Source organism: Jaculus jaculus, chromosome 5, assembly GCF_020740685.1.
Source record: "Jaculus jaculus isolate mJacJac1 chromosome 5, mJacJac1.mat.Y.cur, whole genome shotgun sequence".
In the NCBI taxonomy this organism is placed as follows: domain Eukaryota; kingdom Metazoa; phylum Chordata; class Mammalia; order Rodentia; family Dipodidae; genus Jaculus; species Jaculus jaculus.
The window spans coordinates 77,270,281-77,298,123 of record NC_059106.1 but is presented as its reverse complement, the minus strand read 5'-3'; the positions used below and the strand labels follow the sequence as shown (position 1 = coordinate 77,298,123).

The 27,843-nt window shown below is 40.9% G+C and overlaps 1 protein-coding gene and 1 pseudogene across 5 annotated transcripts in view; one reads left to right on the top strand and one right to left on the bottom strand.

Annotated features, from left to right (window-relative positions):
* Ccdc30 (coiled-coil domain containing 30) overlaps positions 1 to 27,843 on the top strand; it is a 164,646-nt gene that overhangs the window by 59,493 nt on the left and 77,310 nt on the right. For 2 of the 5 annotated variants that reach the window (XM_045149714.1, XM_045149713.1), the window contains one exon: positions 25,741 to 25,960. The exons of 1 other annotated variant lie outside the window; for it this stretch is intronic. In XM_045149714.1, the coding sequence (XP_045005649.1) occupies positions 25,741 to 25,960 (220 nt within the window). Of the gene's footprint in view, positions 1 to 13,079; positions 13,206 to 14,693; positions 14,832 to 19,448; positions 19,613 to 25,740; positions 25,961 to 27,843 lie in introns of all 5 variants that reach the window. 2 more of the 5 variants (XM_045149710.1, XM_045149711.1) reach the window with 2 other exon arrangements.
* On the bottom strand, positions 1,094 to 1,741 carry LOC123460753 (annotated as a pseudogene).

Genomic DNA, 27,843 nt, shown 5'->3' with positions numbered 1-27,843 from the left:
GCGCTAGGGCCTCCAGTCACTGCAAATGAACTCCAGATGCATGCGCCCCCTTGCATATGGCTAACGTGGGTCCTGGGGAGCTGAACCTAGGTCCTTTGGCCTTGCAGGCAAACGCCTTAATGGCTAAACCATCTCTCCAGACCACGAATTTCTTTTCTTTTCTTTTTGTTTAAGGTAGGGTTGCACTCTAGCTCAGGCTGACCTGGAATTTACTGTGTTATCTCAGGTCTCAGGGTGGCCTCAAACTCATGGCTATCCTCCTACCTCTGCCTCCCAACTGCTGGAATTAAAGGTGCCACCATGCCCAGGAAGAATTTCTTTAAATTATGTATTTGAAGGATTTTTATTTGTGGTGATGCTAGGATTTGAACCCAGAGCCTCATACCTCATACATCCTAGGGAAGTGCTCTACCATTAAGCCATAATTTCAGCCTGTAAAATTATATATTTGGAAGACAGCAATGTGTGTAGGAAGATTAATACTGACATTATACTAAGCTACACAATTGTTTCCCTAAATTATAATACACCTTAAGATATGTTGACAAATTATTATTTGAATATATCTTGCCAGCACAAGTGAAAACAATGCTTTGAGGTTTAAGACACAGCCATGGAGAAATAGTTCCTCCAAATCTTTATTATATCTAAGTTATAAAATAAGTACACTAATGCTTTTAGCCTGCTATGTATTACCATTTAAAATATAAAATATATATATATTTTTTTTAAAAAATAAAATATATTTTACCATTTAAAAACCAAGACAGCTAATATTTGTAGAAACACCTGCTGTCTGAGAATGATGTTTGAATGTTAACGTGAATATTTTTGCTATTTTAGACCATATTAAGATCCTAACAGCTATTTAATATATATGATGTCTTGATTAACTAGAATCTGAAAACAAGTGTATCTTTTCCAAGTAGTCTTTTGGGAAAAGTACATGAAAAGAGCAGTTATAAGTCATTCTCCTAACTTGTGATTATTTTAAAACCCCCTCATCTGGAGTTAAACAGCACTCAAACCAAAAGTCCAGTAACAATGACTTCTATCTCCCACTTTGCATGTCCAATTGCAACCTTCCCTGAAAATTTTCCACTTAGTCTTTCAAAAATTATGAAAGTTTTCTAAGAGGTTCAGCAGTTTTTTGAGTCTCTGAATGATGCCAGTGTTCTGTAAGTTGGCTTCTTCCAGTGTGAGTGTCTCATCTAGCAATCTGAGCAAAGGCAGAGCTATGAGAAGTATTAAATTTCTGCACAATCCTTTTCCCATTAGCTAACTAGATCTGTATATTAGTGATGGGTTCCAAGTTGTTCAGTGAGACAGCAGACAAAGCATTTTTATTTCCAACTTCAATACTCTTTTTTTCTAGAAACAATTTTGGGGGTGGCACCCTTTTTGATCGAGTTCAGAAACTTCTGACTTGCACCATCAGAGTAACTTCTAAAGTCATCATTAACTGTGAATCCATTTTTCCATAATTTTATATTTAGATCTACCTGTTTCTTATGTTCAGAGGGGGACAAGCATTTGGCACCAACCTTCTGAGCGTCTTCAAAAAGGGTGTCAACAAACTGTTCAGAACTCTTTTGTTGATTATCAGTGAATCAGTGAGGGGATGATTGTCAGATCCTGCTTCACAAACCCATTCTTATTTTATACTTTCAAGATTATCTACTTCTTTCATTCTCTTTGGCTACTCTCCGCGCGACCTCGCGGCCTGGTCCTCTGTTCGCTCTAGGCTCTCAGACGCCGCCGCCGCCGCCGGGCTGGCGCCCCTCGCTCCGAGAGCGCCGGGGGACCGGACACCCTCACGGGTGGGCGGCCGCGCCGCGGAGACCCGACCCGCCTCCCTGAGCGTCCGCCCGGCGCGCGCCTGGGGCGCTCGGCGCAGCTCCGAAGAGCGCTTCGAGCTAAGGCAGCGCTAGTATCTTTTTTAAAAATATATTTTATTCATTTATTTGAGAGAAAGAGGCGGGGTGGGGGAATGGGTGTGGCAGAGCCTCCAGCCACTGCAAACGAACTCCAGATGCATGTGCCTCCTTGTGCATCTGGCTTACATGGGTCCTGGAGAATCGAACTGGGGATCCTTTGGCTTTGCAGACCAACACCTTAACCACTAAGCCATCTCTACAGCCCATTGTTTAGTATCTTTAATACAATGTTTCTGAACAAAATTTGCCACCTGGCTTTTCTTGGGTATAATTTCTGTTGCTGTTTGTTTGTTTGTTGTTTTTTTAAGGTGGAGTCTCACCTTTGCCTCCTGGGTGCTGGGATTAAAGGTGTTCACCACACACACAGCTTTTTTTCTTTTGAGTAAGCTGTACTCTCCTGTTTCTTTGTGCTTTGTGATGTGTTGTTGAAATTGGACAGCTGCATCCAATAATATGGTGAGTGGATATCAGATTCACCGCCCTATCTAGGGGTTGCTGTCTTTACTGTTGTTTCTATTTGCTCTGTAGTTTTTCATCATTATGGTAATATTAGCTTTGAGTGTAATCTTAGATCTTGGCTGAGTGTGTGCCTTTCCTTTGGCATTTACAGTGATCTTCCCATTTCTCCTACACATATGTGCCTTTGAATGGCCTGCTTGGTAGTATTTAGCTTCCAAAAAAATAGAGAAATGAAGAGGAGAAAGTGGATACCAATCTTTCAAATCCCCTATGTTCTTCAGCTGGAGGGGGAGGGGTGCATCACTGGGCGGAGGTGCAACAACAGTGCCTGCCCGGCTCTGCATCTGGATCCACAGAACAGAAGCAGCAATGAGCCATCAGCATACAGATCCAGTTCTTGAAGAACAGGGTCCTCACTGTTCCCCAGCTCCCACAGGTAGCTTGCTCCAGGAACTCACACATTATGGCCTGCCACAAGGATGGGGAATAGGGTTTGGGTAGTTGCTGCTGAGCCAAGAACTGAAGCGATTGAAATTAGTGGCAGTTTACCACCTTTCTCTGGAAGGTGTGACCCTTCCATAGACTCCAAAGTCTCAAAGCAGTTGCCTTGGATTCTACCAGTGGGACGGTTATCTAAGTGAGGAAACAGACTCCTGGGGCTTCCTACTCCCTCTTGCTTTCATTTATATTTTTTTTTAATTTTTATTTTTTCTGAGGTAAGGTCTCTCTAGCCCAGGGTGGCCTTGAACTCATAGTGATCCTCCTACCTCTGCCTACCAAGTGCTGGGATTAAAGGTGTGCACCACCACACCCAGTCACCTTTATTGATTGATTGATTGATTTTGAATCAGGGTCTCATCTGGAGCCTATTCACCCAGGCTTACATGGAATTTACTCTGTATCTCAGGGTGGCCTCAAACTCATGATGATCCTCCTACATTAGCCTCCTAAATGCTAGAATTAAAGCACCATGCCCGACTCTTCACTTCATTTTTTTTTTTTTAATTTATGAGAGAATGAGAGAGAAAGAGAAGGGCGGGGGTGGGGGGGAGAATTAGTTTCCAGGGCCTCTAGCCACTGCAAACAAACCCCAGATGCTCGTGCCACCTTGTGCATTTGGCTTGTGTGAGAGTTGAACATGGGTCCTTAGGCTTCACAGGCAAGCCCCTTAACCATTAAGCCATCTCTCCTGAAGGCTATTTTAACAATTATAAAATTTTAAGTGTGGGGCATGGTGATACATGACTATGATCCCAGCACTTGGGAGGTAGATGCAGGAGGATTAGAAGTTTAAGGTCATCCTCAGGTACATAGAGAGTTTGAAGCCAACTTGGGCTACAGTGTGGCCCACCTCTTAAAACAAGAAGCAAACATTCCTTTCAGTGCTTTATAACTGTTGTTATTCTTTTGTCTGCTTGTTTCAGAGCTTCTGACAAGCCTGTAGCAAGTCTTTTCTTTATGTAGTTTCTTTTTCATCTGGTATTTACAAGAGTTTTTTCAGCAGTTTGCAATGTGCCTGGATTTTCTTAGTACTTACTTGATTGGGACTGCTTGAGCATCTTAGCTTTGTGGGCTTACAGTTTTCATCAAGTATAGGAGAATTCGAACAATTATTTCTCTTAAAATGTTTGTGTTTCCTCACTTCTGTGATTCTAACTCCATGTGTAATGTGTTTGCCTTCACATCTGTGCTCTCCACCATGATTTTTTTTTTTGTTATTTTTATTTATTTGAGAGTGACACAGAGAGAAAGAGGCACAGAGAGAGAGAGAGAGAGAGAGAGAGAGAGAGAGATTGAGAAAATGGACGCACTAGGGCCTCCAGCCACTGCAAACGAACTCCTGACACATGTGCCCCCTATGCATTGGCTAACATGGGTCCTGGGGAATCGAGCCTCAAACCAGGGTCCTTAGGCCTCACAGGCAAGTGCTTAACCACTAAGCCATCTCTCCAGCCCATGATTATTTTTTTATTGAGGTAGAGTCTTGTTGTAACCCAGGTTGACCTGGGATTCACTATGTAGTCTCAGGGTGGCCTCAAATTTACAGTGATCCTCCAACCTCTGCCTCCCAAGTTCTGGGATTAAAGGTGTGCACGACCACACCTGGTTTCCACCATGATATTTGGCTAGGACACGACTATGTGGCTATTTATAATACACAGAGATATTCATCAAGGCAGTTTAGTTTAAAAGTTAGGAACATTTAGCCAGGCGTAGTGGTGCATGCCTTTAACCCCAGCACTCGGGAGGCAGAAGTAGTAGGATTGCCACGAATTCAATGCTACCCTGACACTACATAGTTAATTCCAGGTCATCCTGGGCCAGAGTGAGACCCTAACTCGAAAAACAAACAAACAAAAAAGTTAGGAACATTCTTAAAGTTATCTGAGTTCAAATCCTAGCTCTTACCACTTAAGTTGTAATTTGGAACATATTTCTTATCTTTTTGATTCTTAATTTCCATCTCTGTAAACAGAACAATAATAGTACCTATTGTTATATCCCTATGACCCAGTAAAATACCAATATATATTTTGTATTCAATGATTGTTTATTGAGATAATGAATGAGTGAAAATAAGTCAATAAGAAATGTGACTATAAATACTTGATGGGATAATATTTTATTCAAAATTGTTAGATATCAGGCTGGAGAGATGGCTTAGCAGTTAAGGTGCTTGCTTGCAAAGCCAAAGGACCCAGATTCTGTTCCCCAGGACCCCTGTAAACCAGATGCACAAAGTAGTGCATGTGTCTGTAGTTCATTTGTAGTGGCTAGAGGCCCTGGTGTGACCATTCTGTCCCTCTCCCCCATCCCTCGCCTCTTTCTCTCTATCTCAAATAAATAAAAAATAGGGCTGGAGAGATGGCTTAGTGGTTAAGGTGTTTGCCTGCAAAGCCAAAGGACCTCAGTTCGATTCCCCAGGATCCACATAAGCCAGATGCACAAGGTGGCTCATGCATCTGGAGTTCATTTGCTATGGCTAGAAGCTCTGGCATTTTCATTCTCTCTCCCTCTCTCTCTTTCTCTCTCTGTTCCTCCCTTTCTCTCTCCCTTCCTCCCTCTCTCCCTCTCTGACTATTTCTCTCTCAAATAAATAAATAAAAATAAAACATTTTAAAAAATAAAAATTTAACATATAAGGAAACTTCCCCCAAATTGGGAAAGAGATGCCAATGCATATACAGGAACACCAAACAGACAAAACCTGGAAAGAACCTATCCTCACCATATTATAATTAAACTACCAAACATACAAACCAAAGAAAACATATTAAAAGCAGTTAGAAAGAAAAATCAAGTAATATACAAAGGCAAGCCCATCAGGATCACAGCAGATTACTCAACAGAAACTTTAAAAGCCAGAAGGACTTGGAGTGATGTATTCCAAGTTCTGAAAAATAACAACTGCCAACCAAGGTTATTTTATCCTGCAAAGCTATCCATTCAAATAAATGGAGAAATAAGGACATTCCGCAACAAAAGCAGACAAAAGGAATATTTGAGACAAAACCAGCTCTACAGAAAATACTTGAAAGAATCCTCTATGCTGAAGAAAAAGAAAAGCACACATATAAGGAACCTGGAAAAAGCAAACAATACTCAAATACTAGTTAATACAAGAGAGCAAAGGTAAAACAGAAGAACTACAAAAAATGGCAAAATAAAAATTTTAAAAGTTACATGTGAAATACTTCAGTGCTTTTGAAGATAAAAAGTTTTATATAAATCATAAGCAAAAGCAGGATGTATCTCTCATGCAAACCTCATTTTTCCATTCTTCCTTTTTGACTTTGTAGGAAAAAGGATAACTATGTTCCAATTTGCCCTTTCATGTGGCATCTTGGAAAAAAGGATACTTTTGATATTCATTTCTTCATCCCATCCTCATTGTTTTTTCTTTCTTCTTTCTTTGAGACAGGGTTCTCAGGCTGGCCTGCCCCCTTTGTAGCTGACAATGACCTTGAACTCTTGATCCTCTTGTCTACACCTCCCAAGTGCTAGGATTACAGGGGTACGTCATTATCATGCCTAGCTTTGTGCAGTGCTGGGAATTGAATGGAAGGCTTTGTGCATGCTAGGTAAACACTCTACCCACTGAGCCACATCCTTTTTCTAAGCCCAGTCCCATTTCCTCCATTTGTTCATGGGGCAATGAAGTCTAGAATAAACTGAGTGCAGCAAAGGGCTAGTGGTAAGTGGACTGCCAAAAGAGAATTTTTCCCAAAGAATTCTCTTGTGTGAGAAGGGCTGAAATTCTTTAACTTCTTAGGTAGTCAGTGCCGTCTGCCCGCAGTGGTGACTGTGATGGCGCTCTTCTAATTCTATCACCTGTCTATCCACATGAGGCAGGCTGACCTAGGCAGCAGGCCCCAAGATGAACGCAGAGTGCAGGAGTTATTGAGGAAGTACCTGTGAAGAAGGAAAACAAGGGAAGAGGTATCCTTCGGTTTAAAAAGAAAATCCAGAAACAGTCCCTTTTACCAAACATACTCCTAAAACTATGCGTGTTCCTGCTTGCCAGCAGCTTCAACAGTAAACAGGCCATCCTAGTGCTGTCGGTCACTTTGCGCACTCTCAGAGAAAATGCCTAACGGGAGAAATGTGAGTTGCTCCTCAGGGATAACAGCCACAGCAGAATAAGCGCCTGACGTCTCCCAGGTGCCTCTCAACTGTAATCTCCCCTAATCCCCTCAACCGACTTCCTCAAGGCAAGCACAAGAGTGTCCTTTCACACTGGGAGCTTTAAGGAGACTGGACCAAAGTAGAAGCCAGAGCCGGCAGTTGCGGCAGGCTTATCTGGCCTTAGAGCCCATTTTCCACACAGCACCAACTCTTGTGGAGATTTATAGAGATTTATACAGGGGATTTATTATAAACCCAGCTGTGCACATAAACCGCCTCCATCCAGAGATGATGAGTGGGCCTCTCTCTCTCTAGAAAGCCTTAGCCTTCTCATGTGACTAACTGGAGAGGTGACAGCAGTGAACCTTGCCAGTCTGTGCCTGGGATACACCAGTGGGTTAAGCGCAGTAAGTGAGCCCTGCCTTGCTCCCAGTAGAATACTGCAAGTAAAGCATTCTGAGCTGTTAAACTGTTTCTCCACCATTATTGGCAGTTGCCCCTTGGTACCTATAACCAGCCTTTTGCTTTCCTCTTTGGTTTCTGCTGGCTGATAGCTGAGGTGGGCTCCCCTCACCACCCAGACAGCTCTACCTCAAAGCTCACTTCCCACATCATGTGAATCCATTTCTTGCTTTAAACTGCATTCCTCAGTTTCATGAAGCACATAAATTGCCTAAACATGTAACTAAATTCAACATACCATAAATTATGGTGAAGTTGAGTTACATTTGTATAAACTATATTCAGATACTTCCAAATATAAAATACAAACTAAAGTATATGAATAGGTGTGTAAATGCATGCTATTATAAGTTGTTTCAAATACGTTATTTGAAAAAGCTACCTTCTTAAATTACTAAAATACCCAACATGCTTACTAAAAAAAGCATAGGGAAATTAAGGGTGTTTTCAGATTTTTGCTTGTCTTTTTTTTAACATTTAAATATTTATTTGCTTATGTATTTGCAAAGAGAGACAGGAAAAGAGAGAGGATGGGTGCACCAGGGCCTCTGGCTGCTGCAAATGAACTCCAGTTGCATGCACCACTTTGTGTTGTGCCATCTCTCCAGCCCATTATTTAATTTTTAAATTTTTTATTTATTTAAGAGAGAGAGAGAAAGAAGCAGAGAGAATGGATGTGCCAGGGCCTTTAGCCCTGCAAACTCCAGACGCATGTGCCCCCTTGTGCATCTGGTTTATGTGGGTCCTGAGGAGTTGAACCTGGATTCTTTGGCTTTTCAGGCAAGTGCTTTAAGTGCTAAATCATCTCTCCAGCCCCCATTATTTAATTTTTTTGAAGCAGGGTCTCATTGTAGTCAAGGCTGGCCTGAAACTCACTCTAGCCTAAACTGGTCTCAAACTCATAAAGATTCTCTTACCTCAGCCTCCCAAGTGCTGAGATTGAAGGCATGAGTCACCAGTACCTTTTCAGTTTTAAGAATTGAGGTCCTTTTCAGTTTTAAGAATTGGAACATCAACAACAACCAAAAAAACAAAACAAAACAAAAAACACACGAAGAAGATGGGCATGGTGGCATTCACCTTTAATCCCAGCACTTGGGAGACAGAGGTTGGAAGATTGCCATGAGTTGGAGGCCACCTTGAGACTACATAGTGAATTCCAGGTCAGCCAGAGCTACAGCAGGACCCTACCTCAAAAAAAAAAAAAAAAAAAAAAAGCATGGTGGGACACGCCTTTAGTCCCAGCACCCAGGAGGTAGGAGGGTCACTATGAGATCGAGGCCACCCTGAGAATACAGAGTTAATTCCAGGTCAGCCTGGACTAGAGTGAAACCCTACCTCAAAAAAAAAAAAAAAAAAATTGAGGTGTCTCTTCTGCTTTGTAGCAGAAGGATGGGGCTAAGGGAACATGTTATATGTGGACAATAGAAAGTGTTCACCAGAGCTGCTGTTGGCCGAAGAGCCAGACAGACTGTTCTGGGAGAAGACTCTGTCCTTCCTCATCCCTCTGTGCAGTGCTATATATAAAATGACATTAAAAATTTTTTTTGGTGGTTTTTCAAGATAAGGTCTCACTCTAGCCCAGGCTGACCTGTAATTCACTATGTAGTCTCAGGGTAGCCTCAAAATCAAGGCAGTGCTGGGATTAAAGGCATGCACCACCACGCCCAGCTTGACAATTCTTGACTATACTTCTTGCCCCTACCACTAGGATGGAGAAATTATAAAAGTTATAAAAGTTGCTGAGATGGTTTTAGTATTCTTTTTTTTTTTTTTTTTTTGAGGCAAGCCCAACAGACTGGCCTTTTTATTTATTTTTTTTTTATGAGAGAGAGAGAGAGAAAAAGAGAGAGAGAATTGGCCCCAGAGTCTCTAGACAATGCAAACAAACTCCAGACATGTGTGCCACTTTGTGTACATGTTAGCATCATTTTTATTTGTTTGTTTTGTTTTTCCAGGTAGGGTCTCATTCTAGTCCAGGCTGACCTGGAATTCATTGTATAGTCTCAGGGTGGCCTTGAACTCAGGGTGATCTTCCTACTTCTGCCTCCCAAGTGCTGGAATTAAAGGTGTATGCCACCACACTCAGCAGCATGCATTTTTTAAAGGAGCATTTCCTACTCTCCTTATACATCAACTTGAGCTTGATATTCCTGTTTAATTGACATTTAATGTTACAACTGTCAATGGAAGAGTCTCAAGTTGATGAACCCAGAGTAGTCAGGTTTCTGTGGTGTGTTTTTCCATTTCTGCTTCCCTTGGCTCACTGCTAAACAAAGGCAGAAGTTTAAATCCATAATAAGTCAGCTCATATAGAAAAAAATAATTGGTCCAAGGCTAGCTAAAAGGTAAAACTTATTTGTAGGAAAAAAAAAATCAGGCCAGGTGTGGTGTTGCATGCCTTTAATCTCAGCATTCAGGAGGCAGAGGTAGGAGGATTGCTGTGAATTTGAGGCCATCCTGAGACTCCATCATGAATTCCAGGTCAGCCTGGGCTAGAGTAAGACCTTTTGAAAAACCAAATACATACATATATATATATTATAATATATTAGGATTTCAGTCTCCAGGAAGGATCTTTACAAAATGTAGCTTTTTTAATGTAGCTTATTTTTAAAGTGTTCTTTTTAGTATTTTATTTATTTATTTGACAGAGAAAGAGAGAGAGAGAGAGAAAGAGAGAATGGGTACCCCAGGGCTAAAAGCCACTGCAAACGAACTCCAGACACTTGTGCCCCCTTGTGCATCTGGCTAATGTGGGTCCTGGGAAACTGAACGTGGGTCCTTAGGCTTTTCAGGCAAATGCCTTAACTACTAAGCCATCCCTCCAACCCTAAAGTATTCTTTTTAAAAGTAGCACATCTGTGTATTTTAACTGGTAATTTATTTGGGTTAAGATTTCTATCTTAGAGCTGAGTTATCAGTAACACAGGAAGATAGAAGAAAAACCAGTATGAAAGATCAAGAGACAGTTAAACAAGATTTGAATGAGGTAAGAAAATGATTTTTTTTTTTGTTTTTTTTGTTTGTTTGTTTTGGAGATAGGGTCTCATGGAGCCCTAGGTAGCTTGAACCCACTATGAAGCCAAGGTTGGCTTTGAACACTTGATCCTCCTAATCCCAGGTACTGGGATTACAGACATGAGCCAGCACACTGGCTTGAAATGATTTTTCAGTTACATTTTCTAACACAAGTGAGGCAAGCCTGGTAACAAGGCTCAAGGGTGGCTGAACATGGAACAAGGGAGAAAGCACTTCTGGAAATGGTAAACCTTTACCCAGTGATTGTGAGCACACATTATAGGAAAGTTCCAAGAAATTAGTCAGGACACATTAAAGCTGTGGAAATGATTGAAACATATTACCTCACTGAATACATATGAGGATTCTGAACAACCCAATGATAATAGAAACCACTATTTCCTGGGCATTTTCTGTGAACCAAGTGCCCACATGTGTTCAGGTATCATCCTAACTTTCCATTTGAGGAAACTGAGACTAAGAAAAGTGAGGTAACTAGCTCAGTGTCCACTGATGGTCAACAGCTGGGCAGGACTGGTCTGCCCTCCCACATGTCAAGCATGCAGCTGGTTCCCTTGACAAATCCACTGTCTGTGTGCTCAGTGAAACTATTTTGATTTCATTGGATATCCTAGTAGGTTTTGGTACACAACAGAAAATGTACATTAACATGGCCAAAGAGAATAGATATAAAAATAAGAAATTTAAGTTTAAATACTGTGTGATCTTGGACAGATAACATATCTGAGACTCACCTAACTCCTCTGAAAAAAAGTATGATGAAATAGTTACAATGTCACATGGACCTGAGAAAACAAAATGAGACAGTTCTTGTCAAGCCTTTCCCATAATGTCTGACTGTGATAAGCCCTCAGTAAAAACTAGCCATCACCATTATTATACCAGTGACCATCATCAGTTCATTTGGAAAGATTCCATCAATGTCTTACATCAGGTAGTTGCTTAAAATTTATGTGAGGTAAATAAACAAAAAAAAAAATTAGAAAAAAGAAATTTATGTGAGGGGCCAGGTATGGTGATGCACGCTTTTATTCCCAGCACTTGGGAGGCAGAGGTAGGAGGATCACCACAAGTTCGAGGCCACCCTGAGAATACAGAGTGAATTCCAGATCAACTTGGGCTAGAATGAGACCCTACCTCGAAAACAAAAACAACAAAAACAAAATAAAAAAAAATTATGTGAGGGCTATAATGTGAGTAGAACAAGGATTACTACATGTAGCAGTTGTATAAACAGGCTTGGGGAGAAAAATGTGTCTTGGCAGCTGGAAAGATGGCTCAGCAGTTAAAGGCACTTACTTGCAATGCTCGATGGCTGGGTTCAATTTTCCAGTACCCACATAAGCCAGATGCACAAGGTGGCAATGTATATGGAGTTAGTTTACAGTAGCTAGAGGCCCTGGCATGCCTATTCTTATATTCTCTATCTCATCTCTCTCTCTCTACTTGCAAATAAGTAAATACATATTTTTATTTAGTTTGTTTATTTAAATTTTTATTTTTATTTATTTGAGAGAGAGGAATCTATCCATCCCTTAGTTGTTCTTATTTTGGGGGTGGGTGGGGTTATTTATTTATTTACTTATTTAAGAGAGAGAAAGAGGCATAGAGAGAGAGAGAGAATAGGAGTACCAGGGCTTCCAGCCACTGCAAAAGAACTCCAGACACATGTGCCACCTTGTATATCTGGTTTATGGGGAATTGAACCTCAATCCTTAGGCATTGCAGTTAAGCACCTTAATTGCTCAGCCACCTCCAGCCCTTATTTCTTTATTTTTTTATTTTTTGAGTTAGTGTTTCATTCTAGCCCGGGCTGACTTGGAATTCACTATGTAGTCTCAGGGTGGCCTCGCACTACTAATAGCAATCTTCCTACCTCTGCCTCCCAACAGCTGGGATTAAAGGCATGTGCCATCATGCCTAGCTTTATTTATTTATTATGTTTTAATTTATTTTACTTACTTTTAGAGAGAGAAAGGTAGAAAGAGAGGGAGAAAAAGGTAGAAAAAGAGGGAGAGAATGGGCTTGTCAGGGCTTTCAGCCACTACAAATGAACTCCAGATGCATGCACCACCTTGTGCATCTGAGCTACATGGGTCCTGGGGAATCAAACCTCGGTCCTTCAGCTTTGCAGGCAAGCGCCTTAATTGCTAAGCCATTCCTCCAGCCCCTTATTTATTTATTTTTAAATATTTTATTTTTATTTATTTGAGAGAAAGGAAGAGGCAGATAGGGAGGAAAAGAGAATGGGTGTGGCAGGGCCTCTACTTGCTACAAATGAATTCTATATGCATGTGCCACTTTGTGCTTCTGGCTTACGTAGATCCTGAGGAATCAAACTTGGGTCACTTGGCTTTGCAGGCAAACATCTTAACTACTAAGCTGTCTCTCCAGCCCTAAAGAAATATTTTTTTTAAATGTGTCTTATTAACTAGTTTTCCTAGGTTTGTATATCCCCTACATGACTGCATTAGATTGAAACTTGTTAGTGTTAAAATTTATAAGAAATATTGTTATTGTGTACAAAATAAATTATGTAAAATTTTTTTACAGATATTGAAAATGAGCCCAGAAAATATTAAGATATTTGAAAGTTATTTGTCAGAAGAGAGAGAGAAGAAAAAGCAATTGATATCTGACTTTCTTACTATACAGAAGTCCTTGAAAGTGGATAGTGAGGTATTATCATTCAGGGTGCTGTTTTCTTCTCCTTTTCCTAATTTTGGAATTTCATGTTGTCATTTATTTTTGATTTTAAAACAAATTACAATTGTATATATTAGCTTAGGCTGCCATAATTAAGTACCATAGGTTGGGTGGCTTGAACAATGGAAATTTGTTTCCTCATAGTTCTGGAGACTAGAAAGTCGCAAAATAATTCAGTTCCTGGTAAGGGCTTGTTCCTAGTTAGCAGATGGCCTCCTTCTTGCTGTGTCTCTTATAAAAGCACCAGACCTACCCTGCTAGGGCTCCACCGTTGTGTTTCCATTCAGTCTTTACGACATTTTTTCCATGTATAGTCATATTGGGGACCTAGGGGCTCAACATACGGATTTTGAGGGGGAAAGAGCACCAAAAATGATGCATTACTAGCAGTAATACTGGGGTAGCACTGTTGTTTTCTAAGGCTACCTCTCAGCACTAGCCAAAGAGTTCTGTAAGTAGCAGACAGTTGATGGTTATGGTGTTCATAGAGTTTCGGACTTAGCTCACATTTTGACTTCATGTCCTGCCATTGAGGAAGAATTTCTCAGGAGACATAATCAGCCTGCACTGTGAAGAGAGACCTGGAAGTGAGTGAGTTCATGGAAGTGCAGGTCACCAGTTTAGAAGAAGATAGTAATGAAGCAGTCACAGAGTGGGTGACCGCAGTGTGATGCCCCAAAATGGCATACAGGAATTCTCAGTGATGTGAGATAAGAAATGGATGCTCCCACCCTCTTCTGTGGCTTCAGGAAGCTATTCCTTACCTTACTGCCTTTCAGCCCGAGCCCATCAGTACCCTCCATACCCTCTGATTGCAAGGCTTACAGAAAATAGCAAGCATCTCCTCCCATAACATTAATGTTACTTAACCTGTTGGGTCCTGAGAACTATAGACTGTGAGCCCCTAGTCACCCTCCATTCTAACACTGCATATTCCATGTAATCAGTATAAAAAATTGATTTTAAAAAGTCTAAAACTAAAGCATTTTCTTTCATGGGTATAAGCAGAAAATGAGAGGGAGAAATCCTAGTGGATGAAGTCAGCAACTACACGTGGTGTAGTGAGAATGGAGTCTGCAGTCAGACACTGATCCTTTTCTTTACAACTTTCTGGCTAACAAACTCAGGCAGAGCATTAAGGTCTCTGAGCCATGGTTTCAATAGTCCTCTTCCGGGGGTGCCACAGTTTGAAGCTAAACTGCATAGTACTACATCCTTCTATGAGATACAGTTTAAGAAAGATACTAGAGCTGTTTAATGTAGGTGGCGATACTGAAGGTCTTATCTCTATGTAAGCTTTGCCCCAGGTAGGAATGATCCTTTAAACTCACTCTTCCAACCAATGACAAATATGTAAAATTCAAAAATTGTTAGGACCATTTTAAGATTCCTTTTGAGAAATATACCTTTAGGGGAAATAGTCTTGTTTTATTTTATAAAATATCTTTATTTTTTAAACAGGAATTTCAAAAATCAAAGTCAGAACTTATGTGTCTTTATAAGGAAATTCAAAGTCTTCCAAAGGCAGCAGAGAGCAGAGAGCAATTTTTAATAGCATATGACCTGCTACAAAAAGAGAATTCTGAATTAGAAGCCCAGGTGAGACTGAAGTGTTATTTAAATGCTTAACATATAGGATATCTTGTATTTAAATAAAATAAAAACAAACTTTCAGTAACAGATGACCTAGAAATTGGAGTTTATTATTATTATTATATAATACAGTATCATGGATTATACATCAAATTGTATTTCAGGATACATATTCAGACTTCAACCAGTATTTGGCCCTTAGAATAAATCTGTGAATATCTTACCTTAAGTCAGCTTCTGCCAGCTAAATTTCTGTGGCACCTGTTGTGGTACGTAACATAGGGAGGAAAGGTTCAATACACAGGGATAGATAGGACACAGTCTACAACCAGAGTTTGTTTATGCTTCCTTGTCAGCAAGGGCAGTCTCCATCACATTGAGCAGTTCAACTGTCTTTCATAGTATCACTGGAAAAGTGAACATAAAGCCAGGCATGGTGGCGCATGCCTTTAATCCCAGCACTCGGGAGGCAGAGGTAGAAGGATTGCCGTGAGTTCAAGGCCATCCTGAGACTCCATAGTGAATTTCAGGTCAGCCTGAGCTAGAGTGAGACCCTACCTCGAAAAACCAAAAAAAAAAAAAAAAGTGAACATAAAGAACAAGGTAGGAAGAAGACATTATGAGATCCCTCCCTCCCTCCCCTACCTCCCTTTTTCTCTCTCTGTCACTCTCAAATAAATAAATAAAAATAAACGAAAATTTTTAAAAGAATTTTTATGTCAAGTGTGGTGGTAAACCCCTTTAATTCCAGCACTCAGGAGGTAGAGGTAAGATCTCTGTAACTTTAAAGCCAGCCTAAGACAATATAGTAAATTCCAGGTCAGCATGGGCTAGAGCAAGACCCTTAACTCAAAAAAAAAAAAAAAAAAAAAAAAATCAATAAAATCTTGTATGTCTTTGTGCCTCCCTGATATTGTGTTTGCCTTACCATCATCTTTCCCTACACACACACACACAAATAATAATAATACATTTTTAAAACAGAAGTTATACTTACTATATTGGGTAAAGCTCCTGTTTCACAGACTTTTTATTTGGGTCACAACATCTAGAGTCATGTCACAAAACATACATTTATTTATTTATTCATTTATCTTTGGTTTTTCAAGGTAGGGTTTCACTCTAGTCTAGGCTGACCTGGAATTCACTATGTAGTCTCAGGGTGGCCTTGAACTCATGGTGATCCTCCTACCTCTGCCTCTCAAATGCTGGCATTAAGGGCATGCACCACCATGCCCGGCATGTTACAAAACTTTATAGCTGAAACGGGTCTAATCATGTAGGCCAGCTCCTTCAATTTATACAAAGAACACGAAGGCCCACAAAAGTTAAACTACTGTCAAGTTATATAGTGATTCTCAGCCTATGCCCTTCCCATCCTACCCTAAAATCCCAATCACCCTAATTCTTTGGTTTCAAAGGTGGCTGTTAGATTGCGCTATTATCATTATGATCAAATTGGAAGTTTGTCCTTTCCCACATATCTGTGTCATAAAAGGTCCAATGAGCATTTATTCTTCATGATAAAGAGCAAACTGTCCTTTTTTTGGGTTGTGTTAGAACCCAGACAATGTAGAAAGTGCTCAGTATTAGTGGTACTCTCGTCTTCAGTTTGCTAGAGCATTAAATCCTGCTGTTAACTATTAAAAGACAGATTCTTGGGGACTGGCAAATTATCTCAGTGTTTAAAGGCACTTACTTGGAAAACCTGACGGCCTGGGCTCAATGCTCCAGTACCCATGAAAAGTCAGACGTACAAAGTGGCATATGTATCTGGAGTTCTTTGCAGTGGCAGAAAGTACTGGTGTGCCAATTTTCTCTGTTTCTCTCTCTCTCTCTCTCTCTCTCTCTCTCACACACACACAAATAAAAATATTTTTACAAAGACAAATACTTGCTGTATGTAATGTCAAGCCCCTTCATCATATAACTCCTCTTTCCATGTTGCCTTGTTTCCTCAGCTGCTTATGTTGTTGCCTCTGCTCCAGTCAGCCCAATTCCTTCCTTCTCAAATTAATTTCCTCAATTCTATGTTAGTGCCTTTGACCACAATGCTCCCCATGCTTAAAATATGCTACCATCCTTGTGTGTGTGTGTGCGCGCGCGCACACACACGCATGCACAGACTAGAGGACAACTTCAGGTGTTATTCCTCAGGTTTCATTCATCATTTTTGATACAGGGCCTTTCACTGGCCTGGAACTCACCAAGCAGGCTAGGCTGGCTGGCCAGTGATCTCTGGAAATCCACCTAGCACTGGGATTACAAGTGCATACCACCACACCTGGCTTTTTTTCAAATGTGGGTTCTGGGGATCAAATTCAGATCTTCATGCTTGCAAAGCAAGCATTTTGCTGACTAAACCATCTCCCTAGTGCCCTTGGTCCTTCTTTGCCCTCAATATCTTTCTATTTCCCAAGGCCAATTCAAAGACTATCCTCTTCACAGGAAGGCTGTAGTCCACAGGAGAGATTATATGCATTTATGAGTTTATAGTCTGTTTTATATTCCAATTTTTCTTTGGAGAATTGAAAGGTCTTAAGAGATCAAAGAAGTCTTTTAAAGCAGATTTAAATCCATTCTGTTTGAATCAAATATAGTTACTATGGATATTAACATTTTCAGACAAGCTACTGTTTGTCTTAATTCAGTACTTTAATGAAGATCCATCTTTCATTCTTTTTTATTTTCATTTTTACTTTTGTTTTTTGAGATAGGGTCTCGCTCTAGCCCAAGCTGACCTAGAATACCATGTAATCACAGGCTGGCCTTGAAGTCACAGAGATCCTCCTACCTCAGCCTCCTGAGTGCTGGGATTAAAGCCATGTGCCACCAGCCCAGCTCATTCTTTAAAAAATATGGGGCTGGAGAGATGGCTTAGCGGTTAAGCGCTTGCCTGTGAAGCCTAAGGACCCTGGTTCGAGGCTTGGTTCTCCAGGTCCCACGTTAGCCAGATGCACAAGGGGGCGCACGCGTCTGGAGTTCGTTTGCAGAGGCTGGAAGCCCTGGCGCGCCCGTTCTCTCTCTCTCCCTCTATCTGTCTTCTCTCTGTGTCTGTCTCTCTCAAATAAATAAATATAAATATATATATATATATATATATATATATATATATATATATATATATATAAAATATGTTTAGCTGGGTGTGGTACTGCACACCTTTAATCCCAGCACTGAGGAGGTAAAGGTAGGAGGATCACCATGACTTCAAGGCCACCCTGAGACTACATAGCAAATTCTGGGTCAGCCTGGACTAGAACGAGACTCTACTTTAAAAAAAAAAAACAAAAAAAATTTTTATTTATTTATTATGTTTGTTTGTTTGTTTGAGAGACAGGCAGATACCAGGGCTGCAAACAAATTCCAGATATGTGTGCAACTTTGTAAATCTAGCTGTACATGGGAACTAAGGAATCAAACCCAGGCTGTTGGGCTTTTCTTTTCTTTTTCTTCCTCCCTCCCTCCTTCTGTCTCTCCTTCCCTTCTCTCTCTTCCTTTCTTTCATATATATATATTTTTTGTTTTGTTTTGTTTTTGTTTTTGTTTTTCGAGGTAGAGTCTCACTCTGGCTCAGGCTGACCTGGAATTCACTATGTAGTCTCAGGGTGGCCTCGAACTCATGGCAATCCTCCTACCTCTGCCTCCCGAGTGCTGGGATTAAAGGCGTGCGCCACCACGCCCAGCTCCTTTATATTTTTGTTAGTTAGTTAGCTTGTTTGTTTCAAGGTAGGATCTCACTCCAGCCCAGGCTGACCTAGAATTCACCACGTAATCTCAGGCTGGCCTTGAAGTCACAGAGACCCTCCTAGCTCAGCCTCCTGAGTGGTGGGATTAAAGTTGTGTGCCACCATGCCCAGATAAACATATTTTTAAAGAAGAATATGTTTGTCCAAAAGCAAAACAGAAAACCTCAATATTTTGCCAAATCTCACAAGACAGTAACTCTAGAAACATCTGCTTGTACCAGATTGACCCAGAAGGTTTATCATTTGTCTAAAGGATAAATTCCCACGTCCTACCCACATCACTGAACCTGAATCTCCTGGTTTAGATTGCCAATATAGAATAGTGTTTTAAATAAACTCTTTGATAGGCTAAAGTGTGGGAACCATATCAGTACTTGGGAAGATTTTACAAGTTCAAGTGTTTTCAAATCAATAGATGGTTTGGAAACTATCATCTACAATGTGTACCTAACATTCTTTCTAATGTTTTACTGAAGGATCATATCATTGCTTTTATGAATCAATGAAATACCTTCAACACTTGAAGACTAAACTGTGTGATAATACAGTAAGACTCTATAAATCACTTTTTTAAAACTTGTTAAACAAAACTCTAAACAGCAACCTGAAGTGCCAACACTGGAGACCAAAATCACCTTTTTGTTTCTTTGCTGAAATCATAGGTTTATATACTCTTATGCCAACTGTAAACATAGATTCAGATGTATAGCACCTGCAAAATGTTGAATTAAGTTGGAATAAGATTTTAATTGGGATGTCAGTTTATATTATGTAAGGCAGTAATTAAGCATCTAATGAATCAGTGTTCTTGTTCACAGTTGTACAAAAAAAAGTATACAAACTAGAGCATATGCCTTTTCACTTCGTTTCATAGGTCTTGAAGTTTTCACAAGAATTGGAAAAATTAAATCACTTCACTATAGGGGATAAAAGTTCTAACTTAATTCCAAGTGAAAATACCTGTGAAGAGCTGGTGTCTAAAGTGCCAGTTTTGGAAGTAGAGATTCTGAGCCCGAATGAAGACAGAAAGGCATTCTGGTAAACTGAGGAACTCCCTTAACACAGTGACTTGGGAGGTGAATCTTATCTGGCTTGATTTTTTTTTAATTTAAATTTTAATTTCTTAAAGATTTATCTTATTTTTTATTTATTTGAGAGTGACAGACAGAGAAAAAGAGAGAGAGAGAATGGGCATTCCAGGGCCTCCAGCCACTGCAAACAAACTCCAGATGCATGTACCACCTTCTGCCACCATTTGGCTTATGTGGGTACTGGGGAATTGAGCTTCAAACTGGGGTCCTTAGGCTTCGCAGGCAAGTGCTTAACTGCTAAGCCATCTCTCCAGCCCTTTATTATTATTATTATTTTAGAGAGAGAAAAGAGAGAGAGAATAGGTGCACCAGTGCCTTAGCCACTGCAATGGAACTCCAGATGCTTGCACCACCTAGTGGGCATGTGCAGCTTTGCGCTTGCCTCACCTTTATGTGTCTGGCTAATGTGGGATCTGGAGAGTAGAACATGTGTCCTTAAGCTTCACAGGCAAGTGCCATAACTGCTAAGCCATCTCTCCAGTCTAGCTTGGTTATTCTATGGATTCAAGTGGTATGACTAGAAAAATTAGTTTTAAACATTCTTCAATTTGTCTCTTGATATAGTATTATATTTTGAAACTTTTGCTTTTATTTTCTCAATTTTATTTATTTACACATATATGTGTGTGTATATGTATGGGCATGCCAAGGACTTTTGCCACTAAAAACAAATGCTCATCTGGCTATACATGGGCAGCTGGAGAAGTGAATCCATGCCAGAAGCTTTGCAAACAAGCTCCTTTAACCACAGAGCCATTTCTCTAGCCCCAAAACTCTGGCTTTTAAAAATTAGCATATGTTAGAAGTTGTCAATAAAATTTAAAAAGAAAAAGAAAAAAAAAGTTAGCATATGTGCCAAACCAAAAAAAAATTTGTATATACTTTTTGTTGAAAATTGATCAAGCATAGAAAAGTATAGATTATGATAACCCATAATTCCTACTAAGGAAAGATGTTTTTCCATATACATGTATTTTGTTTTTTACATAATAGCATGCAATGCAGAATTTCTCTTTAAAAGTTTTTTGGTTTTTTCCAAGTAGGGTCCTACAGTAGCCCAGGCTGACCTGGAACTCACGCTGTTGTCCCAGGCTGGCCTTGAGCTCACAGTGAACTTCCTACTTCTGTCTCCTCAGTGCTGAGATTAAAAGGCATGTTCCACCACGCCTGGTTTAGAGTTTCTTTATGGCTGTAATTATTTAATTCAGTATCTGATGATTAAACTTTGAGAATTTTTTATTTCTTTATTCTTTCCTAAGTCTGTGTTTATATATTTTTCACCAAAAATATCTTTCGCAGAAATTTTTGAGGCTTTGGAAAATGATTTCTGCTTTGGCACAAAAAGTAATTGATACATTCAAATTATCTTGTCTGGAAAAAGCATAGAGGTCAGTAATAAAAGGTAAATGATAGATGTACATCTTCAGTTAGACACAACACTAAAGGATATCCTCATCTAAGATCAGACACCACACAAAAGGATGGCGTCATATAAGATCAGACACCACACAAAAGGATGGCGTCATATAAGATCAGACACCACACTAAAGGATGGCCTCATCTAAGATCAGACACCACACTAAAGGATAGCCTCATCTAAGATCAGACACCACATTAAAGGATGGCCTCATCTAAGATCAGACACCACACTAAAGGATGGCCTCATCTAAGATCAGACACCACACTAAAGAATGGCCTCATCTAAGATCAGACACCACACTAAAGGATGGCCTCATCTAACATCAGACACCACACTAAAAGATGGCCTCATCTAAGATCAGACACCACACTAAAAGATGGCCTCATCTAACATCAGACACCACACTAAAGGATGGCCTCATCTAAGATCAGACACCACACTAAAGGATGGCCTCATCTAAGATCAGACACCACACTAAAGGATGGCCTCATCTAACATCAGACACCACACTAAAGGATGGCCTCATCTAAGATCAGACACCACACTAAAGGATAGCCTCATCTAAGATCAGACACCACACTAAAGGATGGCCTCATCTAAGATCAGACACCACACTAAAAGATGGCCTCATCTAAGATCAGACACCACACTAAAAGATGGCCTCATCTAAGATCAGACACCACACTAAAGGATGGCCTCATCTAAGATCAGACACCACACTAAAGGATGGCCTCATCTAAGATCAGACACCACACTAAAAGATGGCCTCATCTATGATCAGACACCACACTAAAAGATGGCCTCATCTAAGATCAGACACCACACTAAAAGATGGCCTCATCTAAGATCAGACACCACACTAAAGGATGGCCTCATCTAACATCAGACACCACACTAAAGCATATCCTCATCTAAGATCAGACACCACACTAACGGATGGCGTCATCTAAGATCAGACACCACACTAAAGGATGGCCTCATCTAACATCAGACACCACACTAAAGGATAGCCTCATCTAAGATCAGACACCACACTAAAAGATGGCCTCATCTAAGATCAGACACCACACTAAAGGATGGCCTCATCTAAGATCAGACACCACACTAAAGCATATCCTCATCTAAGATCAGACACCACACTAACGGATGGCGTCATCTAAGATCAGACACCACACTAAAGGATGGCCTAATCTAAGATCAGACACTACACTAAAGGATGGCCTCATAAGATCAGACACCACACTAAAAGATGGCCTCATCTAAGATCAGACACCACACCAAAGGATGGCCCCCTCTAAGATCAGACACCACACTAAAGGATGGCCTCATCTAAGGTCAGACGCCACACTAAAGGATGGCCTCATCTAAGATCAGACACCACACCATAGGATGGCCTCATCTAAGATCAGACACCACACTAAAGGATATCGTCATCTAAGATCAGACACCACACTAAAGGATGGCCTCATCTAAGACCAGACACTACACTAAAGGATGGCCTCATCTATGATCAGACACCACACTAAAGGATATCCTCATCTAAGGTCAGACACCACACTAAAGGATGGCCTCATCTAAGATCAGACACCACACTAAACGATGGCCTCATCTAAGATCAGACACCACACTAAAGGATGCCTCATCTACAGATTGAGGTATTAACTCCCAGGGCAGCCAAATTTATCTCTGCATAAATATTCTAAGATAGGAATCGTTCCGTCACTTTATGGGCTCTAGATTTTATTTACTCTTAATTAAAAGTTTCTTTTCATGCTGGGTGTGGTGGCTCATGCCTTTAATCCCAGCACTCAGGAGGCAGAGGTAGGAGGATCGCTTTGAGTTCAAGGCCACCATGAGATTATGTAGTAAATTCCAGGTCATCCTGGGCTAGAGTGAGACTCTCCCTTAGGGGAAAAAAAAAATTTTAAAAGTAGAAAAAGGAAGAGGTGGAAGTGATGGAAGACTGTAATAAGAGTGGTTCTAGCGTGGCATGGTCATGTACACCTTTAATCCCAGCACTTGGGAGGCAGGGGAAGGAGAATAATTGTGAGTTCAAGGCTACCCTGAGACTACATAGTAAATTCCAGGTCACCTGAACTACAGCAAAACCCTACCTCGAAAAAAGAAATTGGGGGGCAGAGAGTGTAGTTCCAACAAGGGCAGAAAGATCACTTTCCATATCCCAATATCCCACACCATGTATTGTGAATGGAGAGAAAAAGAACTTTGTTGGAGATGAGGAAGTGACACTGATGAGTGTAAAGGACACTTCCCAAAAAATTGGATTGTGCAGGAAGAAGAGAAATGGAGCTAGAGCCAGCTGAGACAAGAGGAAGTGTATGTGTGTTACATGCTGGTGGGACCGAGTCCCTAAATTCATAGACTAAAAAATCAGAGTATCAGCAAAAGGGATGAGTCCAGCCAGGCAGAGGTAATATGTTGTACATTGTCACAAGAGAAAGAAAGTGGGTGGATGGAGATGGGTTTTTCTTGGGGCGGGGAGGCTTGAGGTAGGGTCTTATTCTAACTCAGGCTGACCTGGAATGCCTTATACAGTCTCAGGGTGACCTTGAACTCATGGTGATCCTCCTACCTCTGTCTCCCAAATGCTGGGATTAAAGGTGTGCGCTCCCATGCCTGGCTGGGGATGGGTTTTTAACTTGAGAGAAAAGCAAACAACTTGTTGGGTGCCCTCTGTGAGGAAGTGAGCAAGGCAACTGCTGAAATGAGAGACTAGAAATGTCTGACCCAATACAGGATTTGGAAGAGCTCAAGATGATCACTGCAGAGGACAGAGGAAAGCCTACTGGGGAGAACAGGTAGTGCTGAATTTAACCCAAGGTCCAGATTTGGCCACATGAGGGCAGTGGAAGGACAACTGGTAGGAGAGTTGACAATTTTATTTAGCCAACAAGGAAAATAATAAATTCTAAATTCTGTTTGGATAAGAAACAGGCAAAGAGAACAAGTAGGGAAGGTTCATAGAATTGAAGACACTAAGATGGTACTGGGAGCAAGTTACATGAAATGAAAATCCTGGAAACCAGAAAGCTAATTCTAGAATTTCATTGGGAAAAATGCAGCAGCTCCTGCTGCTGCTGCTGGTGGTGGTGTACCCTATGTTGTGGTCACGTGAGTAACTGGCAAACTGAGAGAGGGAAGTCGAAGGTAAGGAAACAGGGAGGAGTGTTAATGTATCAATGGATGATCTGTCATTGGTGAGTGATCTGCATGGACCTTGCAATCTTCCAGGATGGAGTGAAGGTGTCAAAGTCATAACTACAGTCCTCCACTGAAGACAAATAGAAATTGGTACTGCACATGCACCTAGCGTGGGCTCATGCATATAGAAACATGCACATACCTTTTTTGTTGTGCTGGGGATTGAAGTCATGGTTTCATGCAAGGCAAGCACTCTACCAACTGAGCTGTATCCCTGGCCTCCAAACTGACCCTTTATTTGCAAGCAGAGAGAGACAAGGAATGGTTACTCCTGGCCCTCTTGCCACTGGGGGGGGGGGGTGGAAACCTCCAGATGCATGTACCACTTTGTACATCTGGCCTTACATGGGCACCAGGGAATTGAATCCAGGCCATTAGGCTCTGTAAGCAAGTGCTTTAACTGTTGAATCATCTCTCCAGTCCCCAAATTGAAACTTTCTTGTAGTTTATGTCTTCTATTGTATTTTAAGGTTCTTTAAGGTATTGGACTATGTTGTTTATAGTGCTTTTGTTATAGAATAACAGGAAGGACATGGGTTTTCTAGTTCTTCAGTGCTGGTATTCTCGCTGGAGGACATGTTCACAGCTCTGTATTATTTTTAGTGGGTAGTTCACTTTTGCCCACACAACTTTTAAACAATACATAATGTTGTTATGTACATTAATAATTAAGGTATAGGGCTGAAGAGATTGCTTAGTGGTTAAGGCACTTGCCTGCAAAGCCAAAGGACCCAGATTTTACACCGTAGGACCCATATAAGCCAGATGCACAAGGTGGCACATGTGTCTGGAGTTCGTTTGCAGCAGCTGCAGGCCCTGGCACTCCCATTCCCATTCATTCTCTCTCTCTCTCAAATAAATAAATAAAATGTATATTATAATAACAATTAAGGTATATATATAACAGTATTACTACTTTTTCTTTCTCTTCATTTTGCTTATGTATTTGATGTTCGTGTGTGTGCACATGTGTGTGGGGTATGTGTACACATGGAGGCTAGAGGCATACATCAGGTGTCTTCCTCAATTGGTATCCATTTTCATTCTTTTTAAATTTTTATTTATTTATTTATTTGAGAGAGAGAGAGAAAAGAGACAAAGAGGCAAAGAGAGAGAACGGGCATGCCAGGGCCTCTAGCCACCTTGTGTATCTGGCTTTATGTTAAAAAAAAAAAAAAGCTTTAAAAAATCTTACAGTAAATGCCAGGCAAGGTGCTACATGCCTTTAGTCCCAGCACTCGGGAGGCAGAGGTAGGAGGATTGTTATGAGTTTGAGGCTACCTTGAGACAACATAGTGAATTCCAGATCAGCCTGGGCTAGAGTGAAACCCTACCTCAATAAAACAAAAAAATCTTACAGTATATGATTTTTTTTCTTCCCTATTTGCTATGAGAATGCTTTTGATAGTTTTTATTGTCAAATGTGTGCCCAGTTCTGAGTCAGGAGACGGTCAGCAGAAGGACGTTGCAGGGGAGACAGTAAAGGAGGGCACTTTTCCAAGAGAGGGGCAGAAGGAGGCCTCACAGCAGGATGGAGACAAGAAAGGTGACGAACAACAGTTGGCCATGAAACCCAAGGAAGCTGTGAAGCCTGGAGAAGACCCAAGCCTTCGGTCCCAGAGCTGTGTTAGTTCAGATGACAGCAGCACCCAGGTAGGTGCTGCAAACACATGCTCTAGGTCTATTCCCTTGTATTACCTGGGCATATAGACATCATTTTATTTTCTTTTTAATTTTTTATTGACAGCTTCTGTACTTACAGACAATAAGCCATGATATTTCTCTCCCCTCCCTCATTTTCCCCTTACAACTCTGCTTTATATCATATCCCCTCCCTCTCTCCATTAGTCTCTTATTTTGATGTCATTGTCTTTTTCTCCTATTATGAGGGTCTTGTGAACATATTGCTAGGCATGCAAAGTCAGGGATATCAAGGCCAATTTTCGTCTGGGCAGTTGCACTGTAAGGAGTGGTGCTTTTCTTTTTCTTTTTTCTGTTTTCTTTTCACAATTTTTATTAACATTTTCCATGATTATAAAAAATATCCCATGGTAATACCCTCCCTCCCACACCGCACTTTCCCCTTTGAAATTCCATTCTCCATCATATTACCTCCCCATCTCAATCATTGTAGTTACATATATACAATACCAACCTATTAAGTACCCTCCTCCCTTCCTTTCTCTTCCCTTTATATCTCCTTTTTAATTTACTGGCCTCTGCTACTAAGTATTTTCCTTCTCACACAGAAGCCCAATCATCTGTAGCTAGGATCCACATATGAGGGAGAACATGTGGTGCTTGGCTTTCTGGGCCTGGGTTACCTCACTTAGTATAATCCTTTCCAGATCCATCCATTTTTCTGCAAATTTCCTAACAGGAGTGGTACTTTTCTTTGGGCTCTTATATTCTTTCCACCACCTCTTCCACAGTAGATCCTGAGTCTTGGAGGGTGTGATAGAGAAGTTTCAGTGCTGGACACTCCTCCTCCTTCTTCTTCTCAGTACTGTGGTACCTTTTGAGTCACCCCAAGGTCACTGCCATCTAAAAAGAGATGCTCCTCTAACCACAAGTGAGAGTAGCATTAATATATGAATATGAATACTAAGTGTAGTGCTTTCAGGGCAGTTTGGTGAGCATAATATATGCATTTAATCAGACAAGAATGGGCTTTACATCCCTAATGCACAGGACCTCCCCTATCATAAGCTTTTGATTAGGTTTTCAGTACCAGGCATGTATTCCATCCCATAAAGCAGGCCTCTAGTTCAGTTAGAGAGCACTTGGTTTCCCCCAGAGCAGGCATGCCACTATTGTACCTATTTGGTCATTTGGCCTGTCTGGCCAAACTTGAGGCTTCCAGGGTCTACTGTTTTCACCTCTGATGGCTCTGTCTCCCATTGGGCTGCATGCAGTACAGCTTTTTCCAGCTTTCAGTTGGCTGGTCTACAGGGAGAAGGTTTTCAGCTCAACCCCAGCTAGATTTCTCAGTGACCTTGCTGCCCAGACATGTGATGTATCCAGCATTAGGGTCTTACCATCTGTTATTGGTGGGGAACCAAGGGCCTTGGCAATAGCCTGTAATGTTTTGGAGGCAGCAGGGACCTCCCTGGTGAACAGCTTACTGGAAGGCATCCCATCCCTGGCCCTGAAAATTTTCTAGTAGCAATCTATGGCTTCTGGGTGTGCCATTATCCAAAGAAGTAGGCTTTCATATTTCTTATTCAGAATATCTTGAATTGTGATTGACCCTCCCCCAACCCTTCTTATAATCTCTTTCCCTGGCCTTACTTAGGTCATTCCACTCCCTATAATCTGTTCTTCTACTTACTTACATACAAATACCATCCCCTAAAGTCCTTCCTTCTCCTCCCTCCCTTATAGCCTTTTTCCAGCTTACTGGCCTCTGTTACACACACAAGTATAAACAATTGTAGCTAGGATCCACATATGAGAGAGAACATGCAACATTTGGCTTTCTGGGCCTGGGTTACCTCACTCAGTATAATCCTTTCCAGATCCATCCATTTCCCTAC